Source organism: Lactuca sativa, chromosome 4 (assembly GCF_002870075.4).
Source record: "Lactuca sativa cultivar Salinas chromosome 4, Lsat_Salinas_v11, whole genome shotgun sequence".
NCBI classification, from domain to species: domain Eukaryota; kingdom Viridiplantae; phylum Streptophyta; class Magnoliopsida; order Asterales; family Asteraceae; genus Lactuca; species Lactuca sativa.
The window spans coordinates 369,157,883-369,180,717 of NC_056626.2; the positions used below are offsets into that span (position 1 = coordinate 369,157,883).

A 22,835-nucleotide genomic window follows, 5' to 3' on the forward strand; every position below is an offset into this window, starting at 1 on the left:
TAAGGCGGAAAGCACACATCCAACTACCTGTTAGGTATTAATGATATATAACCATGATGTATAAACTAAGGTATTATAGGGTCGATCACCTAAAGTCCTTTAAGTCTACACTGGTTTAATAAAATGGATTAAACCCTTTACTGGTAAATTTCTAGTTTTGTTTACCAAAAGTTCTGTTTGAAAGGTATGTTTTGTACTGGAAAACTGTGCATTGAATTAGTGTCCTATGACTTGACCCATACCTGGTACCCTTTATGATGACTTAGTGTGTACGAAACATATATATAACTAAGATCGAATTGATAATAGGCTGGGTGAATCTGCTCTAAGCCCACAACCAAACAAGGAGCAGGAAATAAAGTGGAAAGCACACATCCTATTACCTATCGGATCCTATTAATATATATATATATATATATATATATATATATATATATATATATATATATATATCCTTTGATGTATACATTAAGGAATCATAAGGTTAGCATTATGGTTCGTTTCTACTGAATGTACTTGCCCCGCTGTTCTGTTTGCCATTTATAAAATGTAAGTTTTCCCTAGTTTATAACTATCTTGACTCGAAAATAGTTTACGTTGACTTTCAAGTGGTACTGTCACTTTATGAAAGTAATGAGAAAATGTATGTGATGTAGTATTGTACATAGTAACTATTGTTGTACTAATTGCCTTAAATTGATTATTAAGGTATAATGTGATGGCTAGATCCCATACTAAACGCTCTCCCTGTCAAAAGATTCTAGGATCCAAACGCGACCTATGCAAATAATTGCAAGCCGTGAACATCCACATTAAATTATATGATCATGTATACCCAATATAACTATCACCTTTTGTTTAGAACAATGCGTTAGTGATTCATTGGTATAATTAGATCCTGTAAGTGTTCCATGCTACAACAACTTAGTATGTTCGTTCTGTTATAGTACTTTAGTATCTTCTCTTGTTATAGTGTCTTAGTATGTTCTGTTGTATAGTATGTAGTATGTATGAATAGTATGTACTGGCGAATAGTATGTTCTTTTTGTTATCGTGTATTGTATCTAGTATGCTCTGAATCCCTAAATTATACCCATTATAGTTTACTAGTATTCTACTTGAACTGTTATTGAAAAGACTCATTTTACTACCAAGTTATGCTTGTACTTTAAAAATGGAGTTTCGTTAAACTATAAAGCAACATAACTGTAAAATAGTTTTTGAAATGTTGTGACCACTTATAGAAGACATAAGCAACATTTTGAAAGATGTTTATAACGAATAGTTACACAATTATCATTGTGTTTAACTTGTATTCCCCCCCCCCCTTAAAAACATTTAAAACAGTTAAAAGATTCATTACGGGGTATGAACTCACCTGATGTGGGTGATTCAAACGGGTATGTGTGTAAGGATGAGAAGTTCCACGAATGAAGTCCCGAGACTTAACAAGTCCTAAATGACATATAATGGAATATACTGACATAAATATAGTGTTTGGAAGCAACCAAATGCAATGAAACACCTTACGGGACTAGGAAACACTTTGACCAAGTGTTGGAATCACATGTGATTCACTAAAAGGGAGTGCATGGCCACTTTGAGGAGTGTGCGGCCGCACACTCATGGTAAAGAGTGCACAAAACGTTTTCAAAATGGTAGGGAGGCTTGTAGGACTGATGCTCATCAAGTGTTGAAGCTAGAAAGGCACTGTGGAGGCCCTTAAGCACTAAAAAAAGGGGTGTACGGCCATATGGAGTGTGTGCAGCCGCACACTCCTTGATGAACATGGTTTGGACATTTTCTAAGGCTCATATCTAGTAAGTAACAAGCTTAGGGAATGGTACCTACAATATGGAAGCCTTTAGGGGTGTTTGAAGGGTGTTTTGAGAGGTGTTTGAGGGGTGTACGGCCACAACTGTGTGTGCGGCCGCACACACCATATGTTCTTGAGTTATGGGCAGTTTCAAGGCTTTAAACAAGTGTTCTTAACAAGTTCTAAGCTTAACGAAAGACTACTTACGATTCGGAAGCTCGAGAAGGCCCAAAATCACCAAGAGCAAGTGTGTGTTCTTGGTGAAATGGTTGGAGATTTGAAGATCTAGCTAAAACATGATTTCAAATGGATGAAATCAAAGGATGTAACTAGTTTAAGAAGATTAACAACAAAGCAAGGGAAGAACACTTACATTCGTGAAGATCTAAGTTGAAAATCGGATGATAGTTGAGAGAGAAATCGAGTTCTAGGCTTGGGAGTGTGAAAAGGGATTAAAGGAGGCTGAAATCTACATTTATACACATGAGTGTGCTGCCAGAAGAGGGGTGTGCAGCCGTACACTCCTTATGTTGGAGTGTAAGGCCTGATTTTGGTGCTAGAAGTGTACGCGATCCATTCCAATGCTCAATGCTTGATTGTACGGAGCTTTAAACTGTTATACTGACTCTAAATAAGGCTAAAAGATAGTAGGAATGAGTATGACACTCAATTGAGTTGATTGACTGGGTCTTTAAAGCAAAAAAATTTCGGGTTGTCACACATTATTTTATGCTAAAATATCTTTATTTTTTTTTGTTAAAATATCATTATTTTTTGTTGAAATATCATAAATTATTGCTGAAATGTCATACATTATTAATTTTTCGTTATTAAAAAACTATTTTCGGATAATAAAATTAGTTTATTTTAATTTTTTAATATCTGCAACAACATGCAGATGTTAAAAAAACAAACACGCTTCTTATTACAGTCTGCAGCCGTTTGGTCCACCTCTTCTACTGCAGAGGGTTGTAGAGGTGGTCTACAGACTTTATGGATTTTTGCTTTAAAAAAAACAAACAACACCCTAGTTTTTTTAAATGGGTCAAGAAAATGGGTTATACTTATGGACCGTGATTGGTTAAAGAAGACGACAGACTTATTAGTTTAATACTTTATGGCCATGTTCTATTTAAATATTCTATAATTAAAAAAATAGTTTATGGAATTGATATTAAATGTGGAAACTCTTGCTGTTAAGATATTTACAAATTTTAAAAAATTATTGTTTAAGTAAAAACATCTCCCTATCTAATAAAATAATCATTTTATTGCCACATAGCAGCTCCTAAACCCAAAATTTTACAATGTGAAATTCCAATTTTACCCTTAACTCTTTTAAACTCCAGGAGCATAATATCCGGATTATTGTTTGATTAATAGTCATTCATATCCGAAATAGATCACCATTAATCATCATAATCTTACATTGATTTTCTTAATTTTTCCATAAATAATTCTCATTTCTTCAATTGATTTTCTAATTCGAAATACTTTGCCTAATTTGAAATGAAAATTTGAAATCTTTGATCTTCCTCTTGTCTTAAAATGGTATCTAATTCTATTAACAATATTCAGTTTTGAAATCTCTACTTCTCGCCTCCAAATCTCTCCCCTTTCTATGTATCTAGAGTTATGGTATTGATTTGAAGGAGTAATTCATATGCAGAGTGTTAAGGAAGAAGCGCAATAAGGATTGGTTGTTGGAGGTTTCTAATTAACTATAATTGTCCTTATTTTCATATCCATGAGGTAGTTTTCTTTAAATATTCTTCATTTTCATCTCTTTTATGTTGATATTGATTTCTCTGCCTTGGTGGTTTCCAGTGATTTCGTCTATTGTTATCAATGGAATTAATTGTCGTGGAGTTGTATGTTATTGATATAGATTTACATTCATCAACATGGGTTCATTTTGCACCAATCTAAGTCAGTCCATGTCTATGTATGGTGTCACCACATAAAGCTTCAATTCTCGAGGACTGAAATGGTGGTATACTGGTATGTTTTTATATTTTCATAATATATCCTACTGTCATTTTAAGCAATCTATTATAATAATTTGAAACAAATCCTCTTTTTTTATCATTAGGGAATGAAGAAGAAGCCGAAACTTGCCTCCATTTAAAGAATTCAATTTTAAGCAACTTAAAAATGCAACATCAGGTTTTGTAATTGAAAACATTGTATCTAAACATGGTGAAAAGGCTCCAAATGTCATCTACAAAGGGAAACTTGAAATCAAGTGAGGATAGTTGTTAAAAGGTTTAACAGATCCGCTTGCCCTGATTCCTGACAATTTTGGTATAAAAAAAACTCAATTTTTTGTTCTATCTTTTGAATTTTATAAAATATTTATGTGAGAATTTGATTTTATTATTTTATGAGTATCAGGAAGAAGCAAAATTGGTTGGTCAATTGTGTAATGTGAGGCTACCAAATTTTCTCGGTTGTTGTAGTGAACATGATGAATTACTTCTTGTAGCCGAATATTTTCCCAACAATACATAGGCCAAACATATTTTTCACTTTAAGAAATCGTTTGTGGAGAAAGTGTGATTTTAGATAAGAAGGCTAAGCACGATGATGTTTTTTGCATTTGATTTTTTATAATTGTCCAAAATGGTTGTTTGTTGCAAAGTATAGTAGTGTCTTTTGAGACATTTTCACAATAATGGGGATTAGTAATGGAAACATTAAATATTATGAGGGGCTTTATGTAAATTTTATTGATCTAAAAGAATCACAGCCGATGAAATGGGGCAATACGTAAAGTTTTGAATCACTTCCTTCTTCTTGTACTTTGTGCTTTATAAGATGCACTATGATGAAATTGGATTGATGTGCAGATTGTCATAAGTAAACCATGAATTCATGGGATTGATGTGTAGGATTATCAATATACTTTCAAAGTCCTCCCATTGGGGAATAATCTCATTTAATTTAATTATGATCCTTCCCTATTTGTATACAAATATTTGATTTTTCATTATGACTTTAAATTATCAATAGTTTTTTTTTACTTTTTTTTTCCCATGGTTTCCACGAGTTGTAACCTAGTATCATATATTCTTATATCCCATGACTTTAAATTCGCTAGTATCATATATTCTTATATATATATATATATATATATATATATATATATATATATATATATATATATATATATATATATATATATATATATATATATGGGTAAATTACACGGATGGTCCCTGTGGTTTGGGGTAACCTGCGCGCCTAGTCCCTGAGCAAGATTTTTAACTCGGATGATCCGTAATGGTAAAATTCATAACCATCCTGGTCCCTCACTTAACATCCCGTCTAATTGCTCCGTTAAAACACCCCACGTGCAAGGCACGCAGGGGTATTTTTGTCTTTTTAATATTCTAGTGTTAAAACACCCCACTTGCACGCAGGGGTATTTTTGTCTTTTTAATATTCTAGTGTTACCGCCATGTTGTATACGAAGAGGCGATCATTTTGCTCTGTACTCCATCTTTTCATTCAGAAAACCCAGAAAAATTTCAACATTCCGATAAGAAAACCCTAATCGTGATATCTTCTCCTCTAAAACGCAATGGTGCTGTGGCGTATACGTGCAAATATGGAGGAAATCGATGTTGGACGTCGTTACTGTAAGTATTCTCTCACTCTCAATCTTCTATAACTTGGATTTTGTTGAAGCCTTATCTGAAGTGGGCTATTTCACAGGGGGGCATCCGACAATCTTTTCCATTAGGTTATACCATGGTGGAGAGTTCACCAAATTTCCTGGAAGAAAGTACATCAAAGGAAAACAAACGTATATAGACTTACTCGACATGGATACTTTCTCAGTGCATGACATTGATGAAATGATGGAACAGTTAGGTTATGTTGATGAAGGTATACCTTTGTACTATCACTTTAAACGACCTTTTTCAGATTTAGATTTCGGGTTATTTGCTTTGGGTAGTGATCAGGATGTGAGACATATGGGTACCTTCATTTCCAAGCATAAGTTGATTGAAGTCTATATTGAGCATGGAAAAACCCAATTACATACGTACACAATGTCCCCAAATCAAGCAAAAGTTCAAATAAAGGAAATTATTGAACCTCCATCATGTTCTCGTAGGCTTTTCTTAGATTGGTATGATACTGGGGAGACAAATGTTGTTGGGGATGCTTCTAAAGAGGCTAATGTAATGGACGTCACTGGAGATGACAATATGGACATAACTGATAATGGGGATAATAACAAGAAAGGAAATCCATGCGTTGAAGTTGAAATTGGGGACAAATTTGAGCACACGAATGAAGTTGAATTTAGGGATGGTAACAAGGGTGGAGAAGATCCATGGTCTGAATTTGAAAGTGGGGAGATGTTTGAGGACATAAACGAAGAAGAATTTGGAAGTGGGGACAACTTTGACGATGATAGTGGTTATAAATCTAGTGAGTCCGATGATATAGACTTTTATGTTGACAATGACAACATCTTAGATGATGTAGAAGTTGACATGAATGATTTCAATGATAACATTGATATGGATGCAGAGTGGGTTGGAGGTATGAATGACAATGTGGTACAAGAAGAGAATGAAGTTGGAGAGCTTAATGAAGTACTAAATAACGAGGTACTTTTGTCAGGATCATCTTCGGATGGTCCAGTTGGTCAACGAAAGAAGACCATCAAAGCTATCCAACGAGCTCATGAGAATGATGAAGCAAATGTTGCTGAACCATTTTATATCCTTCAAACCTTTAATACAGCCCAAGAGTTTAAAGAAAGAGTTAAAGTCCATGCTATTGAGACAAGAAGGGAACTTGGTTTTGAAAAAAATGACAAGAATAGGGTAAGAGTTGTGTGTAGGGGGACAATACCAAAACTGGGAAACTTAGACAAAAGTGGGGAAGGTCAACAAGAAGTCAACAATGAAGATGAAGAGAAGTGCCCGTGGAGCCTCTACGCTAGTAAATGGAAACGTGATACAAACTGGATGGTCAAGTCTTACAACAAAGAACATCGTTGTCTCCAAACTCGGAATGTTAAAGCGTGTACTTATAAGTTTCTTGCCAAAAAGATTACAACTCAGGTGGAATCTAACCCAACTATTCCAATTCGTGCTTTACAAGAACAACTGCAACGTGATTACCAAGTGGGACTTTCCAAGATGAAAGTGTTTAGGGCTAGAACTGAAGCTCTCAATCAGGTGCGAGGGGATTATCGAGGTCAGTATGCTCTATTGAGAGACTATGTTCAAGAACTTCAAAAACATAACCCAGACACGACTGTAAAGATTGATGTAGAGCGTGAACCAAATCCAAATTCAGAAACTAGAACTTTCAAGCGCATATACATCTGTCTTGGTCCTTTAAAAAAGGGATTTGCTGCTGGAAGAAGAGACTTTCTTGGTCTCGATGGTGCTTTTATGAAGGGTCCATACCCAGGACAAATACTTTCAGCTGTGGTAACCTTTTTTCATATGAACTACATTTATATTATAAAAAGTTGTATTTTAGGTTATTGATGGTGCTTTAATTGTAAATTTTTTACTTATGTAGGGAATTGATGGTAATAATGGAACATATCCACTGGCTTATGCTGTTGTGGAATCTGAGAGTACCAACTCATGGACTTGGTTTCTAACTTGTCTAGGGGATGATTTGGGTTTAGGAACAAACTCAAATTTTACGTTTATGACAGACAGACAAAAGGTATTAATTCGAATATCAAATTAATACATTATATATGATATACTTTTAATACAATTTTCCATTATATAGGGAGTGTTACCTGCTATAACAAAGTTGTTTCCATGCGCTGAGCATCGTTATTGTCTTCGTCATATCCATGAAAACATGAAAGCTAATTGGAGGGCAAAGCAATTCAAAGACTTGCTATGGGATTGTGCAAAAGCATCTACTATTCAACAGTTTCAACGATCAATGGAGGAACTTAGAAAACTTAATAATGATGCGTATGAGTGGCTTAAAAACATTCCTCCTCAACATTGGTCTCGTTCACACTTTACAGGTAGATTTTAATGTTAGATCATTAGTTTGTAGCTGTGCAATATGTGTGAAACTCTAAATAGCTCATACATATGTTAATGATTTATTAGGTAGAGCTCATACAGATGCTATGCTTAACAATATGTGTGAATCTCTAAATAGCAAGATTGTTGAAGGTCGTGATGTACCAATCATTACATGTTTGGAGTACATTAGAGAGTACTTAGTGAAGAAAATTGTAACTGTGCAAAAGGAAATTGATAAAGTTGTAGGTCCCTTGACTCCTACATCTACCATATGGGTTGAAAAACTGAAGAAAGAGGCTTCACAATTAAGGTTTGTTTTTTGTGGGAATGGGAAATATCAAGTCAGTAAAAATCTTTTGGAACAGTTTGTGGTAGATATGGGCCAACAAACATGTTCATGTAGAAGGTGGGAACTAATAGGGATACCATGTGCACATGCAATAGCATGTATGTGGGAGATGTTGAAGAACAAAGAAATTGATAAGATACTTGAACATTGGGTCCATCGAACGTATTGGTTAGAAACATGGAAGAATATGTATTCTTTTACAATTCACCCAATCAATGGAAGGAACATGTGGGAGAAGTCTACATGCCCTACAACCTTACTCCCTCCAAAACACCATGTGCCCATTGGAAGACCAAAGAAAAAGAGAAGGAGATCTGCCATGGAGGTTGAGGATTTGGTGAAAGGTAACCAATTGTCAAGAGCACAAAAATCAGTGACATGTTCTAAGTGTAACAAAAGTGGGCATAATGCAAGGACTTGCAAGGGACAGAAGGCTGGTGGTTCTCAAAGTTCAAGGAATGTTGGTGGATCACAAACTTCAAAGATTCTTGGTGGTGCTGGTAGTGAAAAAGTGAAGGTTGGAAGTGAAAAAGTGAAGGCTGGTGGATCACAAACTTCAAGGAATGATAGTGGTGCTGGAAGTGCGAAAGTGAAGGATGCAAGTGCAAAAGTGAGGGCAAGTGTTAGCAAAAAAGGGAAAGGTGTCCCATAAATGTGGCTTTTAGGTGCTTATGTATTGTTTTGGTTGATGTTGACAAACATTGTCTTCTTTTGAACTAATTTATGTGTTGTGATGGTTATGTTAATTGCTTTTGAAAAACAATGGTGTAATTATAGTATCCAGTTTTAGCAATGTACTTTGCCTTTGACAAACAATGTAATCTTTTGATTGCTTTTATTTTGGTCATCTGTTTTGCTTATTTTGGTCATCTGCTTTTGGCATTGCTTTTATTTTGGTCATATGTTTTGCTTTTATTTGGGTCATCTGCTTTTGTCAATGTAATCTTTTGATTTCTTTTAGCAATGTAGTTTAACCAATGTCCCAAGATACATCACAAATTGTAAAATACAATCAAGTTCAACAAAATATCATTTTCATTGATAAAAGGGTACCCTTGATACAAATAAGTTTCATTACAAGGCATTGTAAACAACTACAACTACTTCTGTTGATCTTAAAACTAACACTACAACTTGTAAACAACTATCCCAAAAAACAAAAACCAACTGATTATTAACATAAAACTAACACTACAACTTGTAAACAACTATCCCAAAAAACAAAAACCAACTGATTATTAACAATGCCTTCAGATTCCGATTTTGGACCTCAAGTTCTTGAATTTGGATTTCAAGCCCCTCATTTTTTATTTCCGCCTCATGACCATGCTTTTCTTCATCTACCCACTTAATAAAGCCAGACCTTGGTCCCTGTACTGTGAATAGCTTCGATTAGCACATACGCATACTAGGGTTACAATAGAAAATCCCCCAAAACAATTCCAGCATCGTACCTCTAATGGGCAAGCATAAAATGCCCTACCTGGGTTTCTTTTCGTAGTTGAAGTACGTATAACGCCTATCGCACCACAATTGCATTTCACCATGTTTGATCGGCTGTGAGAAGAAAGGTGGGAGGAGAAGACTGCGATTGAGAAAGAAATGGGGGAAGAAGACAAATAAACCATGTTTAAAGAAGACAGGGTGACTTAAAAAGACAAAAATACCCCTGCGTGCCTTGCACGTGGGGTGTTTTAACGGAGCAATTAGACGGGATGTTAAGTGAGGGACCAGGATGGTTATGAATTTTACCATTACGGATCATCCGAGTTAAAAATCTTGCTCAGGGACTAGGCGCGCAGGTTACCCCAAACCACAGGGACCATCCGTGTAATTTACCCTATATATATATTGTAACATCTCGGAAAAATCAGGAGTAGAGTTGAAGGGCTAAAAATGTAAATAAGAAGGTCGACTCGGCGAGTCTATGGTTAGACTCGACGAGTCGAGTCGCGTCTCAGGTCGCGTGATAAGTGACCAACTCGGCGAGTCGCATGGGTGGACTCGACGAGTTGGTGCTGAGTGGAGAAAACCCTAATTCCGGGGGTTGAGCCCTATATAAAGGACATAATACCCTCTCCCCAATCTCTTTACTCTCCCTTGAAGTCCAGAACCCTAGCTTTCGATTATGAGAGAGTTGGAGAGCATTTAGAGCCTCAGAGGAGGAAATCTTGGAGGGGGATTGAAGAACAGGAAGGTTGGAGCAAAGGGCTTTGCAGAGATTTAGCTTTTTCATCAGTTGGAGCTTTCATTTGAGGTAATAATCTTCTGTTTGAGCTTTTGTGCATCTAGATCTATCATTTGTGGGGTTTTGGGGGGCATAAATGAGGTCCATCTCAAGTTTGGTGTAAGATCTGAGGTTGCTACCTCAGATCTAGGTTGTTAATGATCCAGAAAGCCATAAAGTCTATGCTTAAGACTTGTTGGTGAAGTTCTTTTGTCCCAAACCCTAGCCCTAGAGTATATTATGCTTAGATATCTTTGGATTCACATAAAGTTTGCCACTTTACATGATGGATGGCTTGTAGAAGGGTAGATCTATGGTTTGGAGCCCCTTCATGGATTGGAAAGCCACTGTATGGATTAAGAACTAGTTGGACTCGGCGAGTCACATGGGTGTACTCGGCGAGTTGGATGAAGATAGGCAAGGACTCGATGAGTTGGAAGAACAACTCGGCGAGTCTGTTGAAGATAGCCTTGGACTCAGGGAGTCTGTTCTTGGACTCGGCGAGTCTGGTTGTGAGGTCCTAACCTTTCCTGGTTGAGTTGTGAATCAGTGAGTCAAGGGACGACTCAGTGAGCTGAGCAGGAAGTGACTCAGAGTTCGTGGGACTCGGCGAGTTGGGTCGCGATATGGGAGTTTTCAGAGTTGAGGGACTCGACGAGTCAGCGGGCTGACTCGGCGAGTAGAGTCAGTCAGGAGGTTGACTTTGACCAAGGGTTGACCATTTGACTTCCTGGGGCATTTTAGTAATTATTGGCATTTGTTTTGAGTTTAGTGTTGGTGTTGGCTAGTGGTGGAGATTGTGTCAGTGGTCGAAGCATCTTGGTATTATCTTTCAGTCGGCAGTTGCAGGTGAGTTATCCTCACTATATCGACAGGGTCTACGGCACCAAGTCCGGCCCTTTATCGGATTGTGATCTGGGTATCGTTGTTATGTTTTGCTTTGCTATGTTTGCATCCTGGTAGTTAGGATGGTATATGTTAGAGACCTGGTTAAGTTCGGTATCCTGGTATATAGGATGATGCTATGCTAGTGACCGGTTAGGTCGATATCCTAGTTAGGATGACGTTATGATATGTGATCTGCTAGATCGGTTTGATTGTCTATGAATTGTTATATGATTGAATGTTTATGTGCACATGGTTGTTGGACTAGGGTTGGGTTGAGCGGGTTCTGCTTTGTGTTATAGGCCAACATACCCAGGGCGGACCGGTTGTCCCGAAGGCCCAACGAGCGGTCCGGATAGGCTGTAAGCCCAAGAGGGCGGACCAGACGTGCCGAGGCTCGGAGAGTGGACCAGGCCGACTGAAGGCCCAGTGCGGGCGAACCAGTCATATTGTAGAATCAGAGAGTGGACCAGGTGGATTGAAGGCATGGTGCGGGTGGACCAATCACACTGTAGACTCGATGTATATGGCTAGACTCGGAGGGTGGACCAGGTTGACTGAAGGCCGCTGTGGCGGACCAGTCACATAGTAAACCCGAAGTGCATGGCTGTTCGGTGTTCTGTTATGATATGGCATGTTGTGCGTGTATGGTATATGTGGTTGGTATTTTGGGGGTATCTCACTAAGATTTCGGGCTTACAGTTGTGGTTTAATGTTTTTTCAGGTTCTTCAGGAGACCGTGGCAAGGCAAAGGCGTGATCGTACCACTCCTCATGATTTTGTTTTATGATGTGGTTCTGGGAAGACTTTGATAATAATTGTATTGAAAACCTTTTTTGTAATAACTAATGAAACCGGGTTGTTTTCGAAAAGTTTAAATTGGTTGAAATTTTTAGAGCGTTATATATATATATATATATATATATATATATATATATATATATATATATATATATATATATATATATATATATATATATATATATATATATAGGTTTAGGTTCTATGGAAAACAAAATAACCCTGAAAATGATAAAAATGCATAAAAAAATACATAGAGATCACACTACTTTTTTTGAATTTTTTTTATAAAAAATCACAGGTTTTTATTAAAATTCGCTGAAAAAAAAATAAAAAATCATTTTTTTTGTAAAATTTTTTTTACACCGATTTTGTATAAAAAGCTGTGATTTTTTCAAAATTTTTTTCAAAAAGAAGTTTTGTAATCTCTAAGTATTTTTTATGCATTTTTAGGGTTTTTTTGTCTTCCAAATAACCCTTCCCTATATATATATATATATATATATATATATATATATATATATATATATATATATATATATATATATATATATAAAAGATGCAAATTAGTGAAACGAGGTTGTAAGTAGGGACAATGAATTTTGATGAGTTGAATTCTCCAATTAATTAGATCTCACCATTGTACTAGAATGGTTGCATTGTAACAATATGAGTAAAGTTATTGTTATAATAATAAAGTCATGTAATCAAGAAAAAAAAACAACATATTTTATTTTAGATGAGATATGTTTCAAGAAAATCCGCTTGGTGTTCACCAGAACTTCTAACATGTGAGAGGTGTTATATTCATAAAGTTATACATGGCTTGATTAAAATCTAGACAATACAGAAAAAAAGTGAGCCACTTGAAGAATTGCATTACATGGTAGGTTTCAAAGTCATTCCAATAACAAAATCCTAAAATGTTAGTGTTGTAGGGGCATTCTCAACATGCACATGGGAGAATGAAAATGGTTCTTGGAAACATGCACATGGGAGAATGAAAATGGTTCTTGGAAACATGCAGGAACATTTTCTATAGAGTTATAAATATTATTAATGAGTTATAATTAATTGTATCCAAGCATTGGAATCACATAAAAAAAATATCAAATTATAACGTATACGTAGTCAAAAAGGCCATCAAAGCATCAAACTATGACACTATGTCCTTTACACATGAAATCTACCGAGGAATACTGAAAGTAGGATGCTATAAGACTATAGCACCTTCCTTTTATAATTGAATGTGGGAGGGGAAACAAAATCTATTAGACTAGTCGATTATATAATATATATTGTGATAGATTGTATTATTTGTGTTTTAGAGGTTGTCAAGTGTAAATATTGTGACCTATTTATATTCACGTGAATAAGAGGGAACACACGACTTTTGCCTGATTCTATTATGATATCAGGCGACATCTTCTCTGTGAAACCTAGCAGTCGACATTCTTCAACCCTAGTTGTAGATCATCGTCCCTCTCATCTCTTCTTCCTGTTCTACTCATTTGATCTCATCTAATACAATGTCAACTCCTCTTTATCCTGTTGTTACTGTATCAAACATCCGAAATTACATTCATGTTACTCTTGAAATTGAAAACGGCCAATATACATCTTGGGCTGAACTATTCAGAATCCATTGTCGTGCTTTCCAGGTACTCGATCACATCTTGCCTCCTGCTAAAGTCACTCACTCTTCTACCAGTGAAAAAGATAAAGATGTTGCTGTCAAGACCACTGAACAATAGTCCCACCTAGATGCCATTGTTCTGCAATGGACATATGGGACAATATCTAGAGATCTACTTATCACCATCCTCCCTCCAGGAGCCACCGCAACTGATGTCTGGAAAGCAATAGAGCATATCTTCATAGATAGTAAACCTGTCAGTGCTCTATACCTTCAACAAAAATTCACCAACACCAAACTTGAAAACTTTGCCAATATGGCTGCCTACTGTCAAGAAGTCAAGAACCTTTCAGACCAACTCACTGATGTGGATGCTCCTGTTGATAATCAACGTTTGGTGCTGCAACTTATCGTTGGCCTTACAGATCAATACGATAGCATTGCTACCCTTCTCCAACAATCCACACCGCTTCCTGACTTCTACACTACCCGATCAAAGTTATGTCTTGAAGAAACTAGGAAATCTCTACAAACACCCACTGGCAATGCCCTTACAGCTTCATCCGTCACCACTGTCGCATCGCAATCAGCCAATGTCGTGACTTCTGGCACTCACGGTCAGCGTGATATCTCAGACACGCCCCAATCTCACCATCCTCGGTCTTCGGTTAGAGGCGCATCTGAAGGTCTTTATCGTGGCAGGGGCAGGGGCATGCGCGGAAGGGGTCGGGGACGCGATCGTGGGCGCGGATCATACACTCAACAGCAGCGGCCGCCATGGATGAAATGGAATGGCCCTACTTGGAATTCTCTGCTGGTTCCATACCTTACAGCTCCTCGTTATCAGTTTCGCCCACCGACAGTTGGTATTCTGGGTCATTCTCCTGCACATGCTCCTCGTTATCAGTTTCGCCCACCGACAGTTGGTATTCTGGGTCATTCTCCTGCACATGCTTATGCTGCCGCTGAAGCTTCATACACTCCCACCAATATCGAATAGGCCATGCACACCATGACACTGAATCCGGACCCCAACTGGTATCTTGACACAGGCGCCACCAATCATATGACAAATACCACAGGTAACATCTCAACTTATGTCAATAATAGAGGACTGAACCGTATTGTCGTTGGTAATGGTTCACACATACCGATTCATGGTTCTGGACACACTACACTTCAACCTCCCTTCCCACCTCTCAAACTCTTAAATATTTTGCATGCTCCAAACCTCATTAAAAACCTTTTGTCTGTCTATCGCCTTACCACTGATAATTCTGTTACTATTGAATTTGACCCTTTTGGTTGTCTTGTGAAGGATTACCAGACGCGGATTCCTATCGTCCAATGTGATAGCACCAGAGATCTCTACCCTCTTTCACCGCCAAATACACAAGTCACAAGTCTTTCCACATTTGCTGCTTTGTCACAAGATCTTTGGCATCATCGCTTGGGACATCCCGGATCTTCTTCTTTACGTGTTTTAAATAAAAACAAGTTTATTTTTGTTCGTTCTTTTTCCAATAAACATATTTGTCAGTCTTGTGTATTTGGAAAACATATCAAGTTACCATTTTATGCTTCTACGTCCTTTACATCTTTACCTTTTGATATTGTTCATAGTGATCTATGGACCTCACCCGTTCTTAGCTCAGGAGGTCACTGTTATTATGTGTTGTTTATTGATGATTACACTGATTATTTATGGACCTACCCACTATCCAACAAATCAAAAGTCTTCTATGTTTTTCTTAACTTCCATAAACACATAACCACTCAATTTGAACGTCTCATCAAAAGTTTCCAATGTAACAATGGCACCGAATATAACAACAAGTATTTTCATAACTTCTGCACTACTAATGGCATGCAATTTCGTTTTTCTTGTCCCCACACATTGCCTCAGAATGGGAAAGCGGAACGAACCATCCGCACCATCAATAACATGGTTCGCACTCTCCTTGCTCACACGTCTCTCCCTACCACCTTTTGGCACCATGCCCTTCAAATGGCAACTTACATTTTTAATATTCTTCCCCACAAAACAAAACACTATTCTACTCCTACTTTCCTTATTTTTCACAAACATCCCACCTATGATTACCTTAAAGTTTTCGGTTGCCTATGCTATCCTCTCACACCTTCCACCTCCAGTCATAAACTTGCAAACCGATCCTCTCCTTGTGTCTTTCTTGGATACCCCTCCAATCATAGGGGGTATAAATGCTACGAACTTTCCTTTCACAAGATCATTATATCACGACATGTTGTATTCAACGAACATGTTTTCCCCTTTGCTAAACTTCACTCGTCCCCTCTCGTCTATGACCACCTTCAACATTCAGTCACAACCGAACCACATCCAACCGTTTGGGATTCGGTTAACTATCCCACTGACCAAACATCTCCTGTCTCCAATCCAACATCTCCTAAATCTTCTCAGAATACCGAGTCAAGTAGACCCACACCCACATCCCCAAAGACTCCGCCACCTATAAATTCCACTACTACCGCCGACGCACCACCTCTCATCCATACTTATTCTCGTCGCCGACAGACCAATACTGAACAGAACATCCCATCACCTCCTACTACCAACACCCAATCACCTACTCATATTCCCAATCCACCACCTCCACCCCCACCAACTCGCACCATTACCACCTGGAGTATGTCGGGCATCACTAAACCAAAACAACCTTTATCTTTACATACTTCTACCGAAACCACCATTGCTCCCCTTCCTTGCAATCACATTGATGCTTTATCCATACCTGAGTGGAACCATGCCATGACTGATGAGTTTAACGCTCTTATTGATAATAATGCTTGGGATTTAGTACCTCGTCGCTCCGACATGAACATTATTCGATGTATGTGGATTTTTAAACATAAAACAAAGGCTGATGGTTCCTTAGAGCGCTATAAAGAGTGTTTGGTTTGTGATGGCAGGTCTCAATAGGTGGGTGTCGATTGCGAGGAAACTTTCAGCCCGATCGTTAAACCGGCTACCATCCGGACGGTTCTCAACATTGCTTTATACAAAAAATGGGCGATCAACCAACTCGACGTAAAAAATGCATTCCTTCATGGGCACCTCTCTGAGACGGTTTTTGTGCATCAACAACTTGGTTTTCGAGATTCCAGATTTCCTAATCTTCAATTTCACCACACTGGCAGCTTCATTAATCCTAATCATGGTTGCTTCAGACGGATCCAAGATGTTCCAATCCATTAAGTTGATTGTGAAATGTACAGTAATAATAAAGAGTAAACAATAAAGATAAGATAAATGACAAATGATAATCTAGGGGCGGACCTGATTAGACGCAAGTGTGGGCCATGGCCCACCCTAGATAACTTGAGCATATATATATATATATATATATATATATATATATATATATATATATATATATATATCATTATATACTTATAAAGTTAGCATTTTTCCTTTCACCACATTCATTTGAAACTCCCATTCATTTTTTCTTTCACCACATTCATTTGAAACTCCCATGACTTTTCAATTTCTTTATAATAATGATTATAAGTTGGTTAATAAGGTTAAATAAATATAAAACCTAAAGTGTAATCATATATAAGCTAAATTTCAATATTAAAAGAATATATTATCTTCTACTTATAAAGTTATGTTTTTAATTTTTAACATATTATACTTAATTTATTAGGTATATGTTGTTGTATGTAAACCATTATCATTTTAAAGCTACAACTTTCGAACAATTTGTATAAAATACTTAAATTGTTAATTTAAATATAACCTTATAGGATCAACTTAAATATAAATTTTTGTTCAACTTCAACAACCTAAAAAATATTTTGTAAATAGTTAAACTTTTGAATAATTTGTATAAAATACTTAAATTGTTAATTTAAATATAACCTTATATGATCAACTTAAATAAAAATTTTAGTTCAACTTCAACAACCTAAAGAATATTTTGTAAATAGTTAAAAGTGATAAATTGTAGTGTCTTTCTAATAATGATTATAAGTTGGTTAATAAGGTTAAATAAGTATCAAGCCTAAAACGTAATCATAAATAAATTAAATTTCAATATTAACATAATATTTTTACTTCTACTTATAAAGTTATGTCTTTAACTTTTAACATATTATATTTAATTTATTAGATTTAATATGTTGTTGTAGGTAAATCATTATCAATTTAAAGCTACAACTTTTGAATAGTTTGGTCAAAATACTTAAATTGTTAATTTAAATATAACATTACAAGGTCAACTTCAATATAAATTTCAGTTTCACTTAAAAACCCAAAGAATATTTTGTGAATAGTTAAAAATGATAAATTGTAGTGCTAAATGCAAAAACTAATTTGTAATATCAATTTAACTAAAATATTTCCTAAAGATATTTTTATAATCGTTAAAAGTTTTCAAATAATTATCTTAAAATAACTTACAATATCAATAGTTAAAAATAACTCTATATAAATGATTATATTGTTACCTTTAAATCAAAAAAAATTGTTTGATGGTTCAAATAATTATAATGATAGAAATTAAAACGTTAAACAAATAAATTTTAAAAAAATTAGTTAGTAATAACTACAACTATAAATAACATTAAACTATATATTATATTTTATTTTATTCCTGAGTAACCCGCGGGTAGAGGTCATTCAAAAGATTGAGATTATGCAGTTTTAATAGATGTATATATTATCATATAATTCAAAATAGAGTAAAATACATGAATGGTCCCTATGGTTTAGAGTAATTTGTGTGTTTGGTCCCTGAATTTTTTTTTTAACTCGGAAGGTCCCTACTTTTTGTTTTTGTTACACACTTGGTCCCTGTCTTACCTAAAAAGACTATTTTTCCCTTGATTTTCTAATTTATTTAAATAAACACACCCCAACCCCACCCATTCACCTTACCTTAACTACCCCACAATTTTTCCCAATTTAAATAATAGTCTTTTTAGGTAAGACAGAGACCAAACACGTAACAAAAACAAATTGTAGGGACAAAGCGCGTAACAAAAACAAATAGTAGAGACCTTCTGAGTTAAAAAAATAAGTTAGGGACCAAGCACGCAAATCACCCCAAACCATAGGGACCATTCGTGTAATTTACTCTTCAAAATAATCAATATATTATATCTCCTTAGTATACGAATTATTATAGCAAATTTAACAATAACATTAATGTTATATTTAAAAAAAACATGTAAAGATTTCAGGTATATAGATGCTTCTGCGCAACGCGCGAACATTCGCCGTGTGTGTGTGTGTATATATATATATATATATATATATATATATATATATATATATATATATATATATATATAATCTCCTTAGTTAAAACACATTTTGGGCTAAAATGGCCAACTGTCTACAACTTTTAAGTTTTTTTATTTTATTTTATTTTACCTTTTTCTCTTTGCGCATTACATTAGGGATACTGCCGGCATCTCAATCAAATAAGGGTTTGTCGTTTTGAAACGTACTGCATTGTCGTTAGTCGTTCCAATTTCTTATTGCAATTAAAACACTTCAAAGTTTAATCTCCATAGCGTCACCAAGTTTGTTTGTTTTTGTTTTTGTTTTTTTCTATTTTATCTTAATTAATCAGTTTGTTTTATTTATATCTTATATAATTTTTAATTGAATTAGTTCTGTCCAATTTAACATTAAGGTCTACATTGATTTTATTTTTTGATCGTATATTCGTATGTATTGTATAAATTAGGTTGTTAATTGTTGCTATGAAATAGTTATATGAATAATTGTATTATGTGTTATTGTATTACATATAAGTTTGATTTGTATACAAATATAATATTATGTTTGTAATTGAATTTTTCTGTGATTAGTGAATTTTGTTGAACTATGGGAACAAAGCAAAAAAGATTGGATTCATTTTTCACACGTAATGTCTTACCAAGAGGTGAAGAGAAAAACACGACATCATCATCATTACCGGTTGGGAACCCTCAAGCACCTCCAGAAGATGGTAACCCTCTACCATCTTCAATGGCTAAGAGCCCTACACCATTTTCAACGGTTAAGAATCCTACATTTTGTTCTATTGAACATGATCCTGGCCTACATCTACCTATATGGAAATATGCAGCCAATATGAAGGATGAAATCAGACGAGCATACTTAAGATCGGGCCACATCAACTTGTGTTGCCTAAATATCCTCCATCTGGTTCAAAAAGTCATCCACGACGTTTTCAGACTAAATGGTATTCCGAATTTCCTTGGCTTGAGTATTCTAAAACTAAAGATAGAGCATATTGTTTTTATTGCTATATTTTTCTTGAAGAGTCAAATACCCATAATGGCCATGATGCATTTACAACCAATGGTTTTAAAAACTGGAACAAAGTTAAAGGGAAACATTATTCATTTTTGAAACACAATGGAGATATACCAAACTCTCAACATTATAATGTTGTGCGATTTTGTGATACTTTGATGAATCAATCAGTACATATTGATAAAGTGCTGCAAAAATAGTTTGCTGGTCAAATTGAAAAGAACAGGCTAAGGGTGAAAACATCAATAAATGTTGTTTGTTTTCTTTCATTTCAGGGGATTTCATTTAGGGGGCATGATGAGAAAATTGATTCAAACAATCGTGGTAACTTCATTGAGTTAATCAAACACACAACTTCTTACAATGAAGAGGTTGCAGGTGTCGTTTTAGAAAATGCACCCGGCAACGCGAAATACACTTCACCTGAGGTTTAGAAAGAAATTTTTACATGTTTTTGTTGAGAAAGTGAGAAAAAAGATAGTTGAAGATATTTGTGATGCTAAATACTGCATAATCGTGGATGAGGCAAGTGATGAAAGTAAGAAAGAACAAATGGCCATTGTTCTTAGATATGTTGACAAGAAAGGTAACATACAAGAACAATTATTTGATCTTGTCCATGTCAAAGATACATCGTCTTCCACTCTGTATTCTTCTATATGAGAAACTCTTACTTCTTACAAGCTTGTTGTTGAGAATCTTCGTGGACAGGGGTATGATGGAGCTAGCAACATGTGTGGTGAATGGAAGGGATTACAAGCATTATTCCTTAAGGATTATCCATGTGCTTATTATATACATTGTATGGCTCATCGGTTACAACTTGCATTGGTTGCAGCAGCTAGAGAAGTAAGCTTTGTACATGAATTTTTCCAAAATTTATCTTTCTTTGTGAATGCCGTTGGTGCTTCTTGTAAATGCCAAGATGAGCTACAAGCTGCTCAAGCTGCTGAAATTGCAGAATTGTTAATTGCTACTTTAAAGCGTGACGGGGACACTCGTTAGAGCTCACATTTTACTTCTATTAGTAGTCTTATACGGATGTATAATCCAACTTGTACGGTTTTGGAAAACATAAAAAAAGTGGGCTCTAATTATAATACAAAAGGTGATGCTAGTATCGCGTTGAAAAGAATGACATCTTTTGAATTTGTTTTCATTTTACATATGATGAAACAAATTTCGGGAATTACTGATACTCTTTGTCAAGCTTTACAACAAAAATCTCAAGACATCATAAGTGCAATCACAATGATCTCCCATACAAAGAAACTGATTGAAACCCTTAGAGATAATGAATGGGCAACTTTTCTTGATGACGTCGTTGAGTTTTGTAAGAAGCATGACATTGACATTCCTGAATTCAAAGATCCTTATTTTGAAGGGAGAAGCAACGGGAAGGGAGGTCATATTACTATTGAGCATCACTATCATTTTGATATATTTAATGAAGCTATTGATTTTCAGTTACAGGAAATTAATACAAGGTTCAATGAAAGAGTTGTAGAGCTTTTAGAGCTTAGTCTTGCTTTGAATCCAAAGGAGGGATATAAACGCTTCAATTCTGATTCTATTTGCAAACTTGCAAAAAAATATTATTATCTTGATTTCACAGAACAGGAAATAGATGTTCTAAAATTTTAGTTGAATCACTTTGAAGCTTATGTGAAGGACCATCCATTTTTGGGAAAGTTGTCATCTATTGTTGAAGTATGTCAAGGCTTGGTAGAGACAGGAAAAGCAAGTCATTACTATCTTGTTGACATATTGATTCAGCTTGTGTTGACCCTTCCAGTGTCTACTGCGACTACTAAGCGTGCATTTTCCGCCATGAAAATTGTGAAGAATAGACTACGTAACAAGATGGACGATGATTTTATTGCTGATAGTCTAATTCTTTACATCGAGAAAGATATCTCTAAGATTTTTAGTTTAGACTCGATTTTAGATGATTTTAATGACATAAAAGAGCGTCGTGTGCAACTGAAATGAACAATTTACTTCAAAAATGCATACATTGTTACATTTTATTATTGTTTGAAGTATTTTGCTAGTAGTTTATATCTTGTAAATTATTTGGCATACCCTGAAAAAAAATCTTAGCTACACCAGTGTGATAATCTTGACAGTTGTAAAAGATACTCTCAAGTTAGTGGAAACTTTTGGTAGCTTATTTGAAAAAGGTAATCTAGCATGTGAGATGATAGAAGAATGAAACTTATAGCCTTGCCAGTTGACATAGCCTTACACTCTTTGAATCGCTTAACAGGTAAAGTGCTTCTTTGCAACGTCATTTTTCCTTTAAAAATAAAAAATTGAAGTAATATAAATCAAAATAAAATGGTAAAAAAACAAACAAATGAAAGTACATTTCTATTTCATGCATTTAGCCTAATTAGGGGCTAGACGCACAAAAAAGCTATGTACTTTCATTTGTCAAATATAACATTCTTTTCAAAAAATTTGAAAAATGAAAACTAAAGTATAACGTTATTTCAGTTACTATAAGTGTTGTTTAATCCATATGTATAATGTCAAGATCTATCAAATCTTACTTTCATTTATATTTCCTTTTTTTTTCAAATCTAATCCTACTTTAAAGCCTAATAGAGAAATGTATTATTTTTTTCTAATGTAGAAATGTACTTTCATATACATACACGCAGTTTGTGTGTACTACTCTGTGTTTGTGTGTGAATGGCTCGATGTGTGTGGAATGAAGGAATGAAGATAAATTCCAACATTTTGATAATCAAAACAAAGATAATTTGATCAG

General features: G+C 35.4%; 2 protein-coding genes across 2 annotated transcripts; both read left to right on the forward strand.

The window, feature by feature from the left end:
- The first annotated feature begins 14,059 nt into the window (after positions 1–14,059).
- Positions 14,060–14,743, forward strand: LOC111891495 (uncharacterized). Its single transcript, XM_023887555.1, has one exon. It carries the CDS (start codon positions 14,060–14,062, stop codon positions 14,741–14,743), a length of 684 nt encoding a protein of 227 aa, XP_023743323.1.
- A 4,881-nt stretch (positions 14,744–19,624) lies between these two features.
- On the forward strand, positions 19,625–21,064 carry LOC111891496 (uncharacterized). Its single transcript, XM_023887556.1, has 5 exons — positions 19,625–19,985; positions 20,066–20,229; positions 20,335–20,487; positions 20,537–20,680; positions 20,744–21,064. The coding sequence occupies exons 1-5, from the start codon at positions 19,625–19,627 to the stop codon at positions 21,062–21,064; spliced, it is 1,143 nt and encodes a 380-aa protein (XP_023743324.1).
- The last annotated feature ends 1,771 nt before the right edge of the window (positions 21,065–22,835 follow it).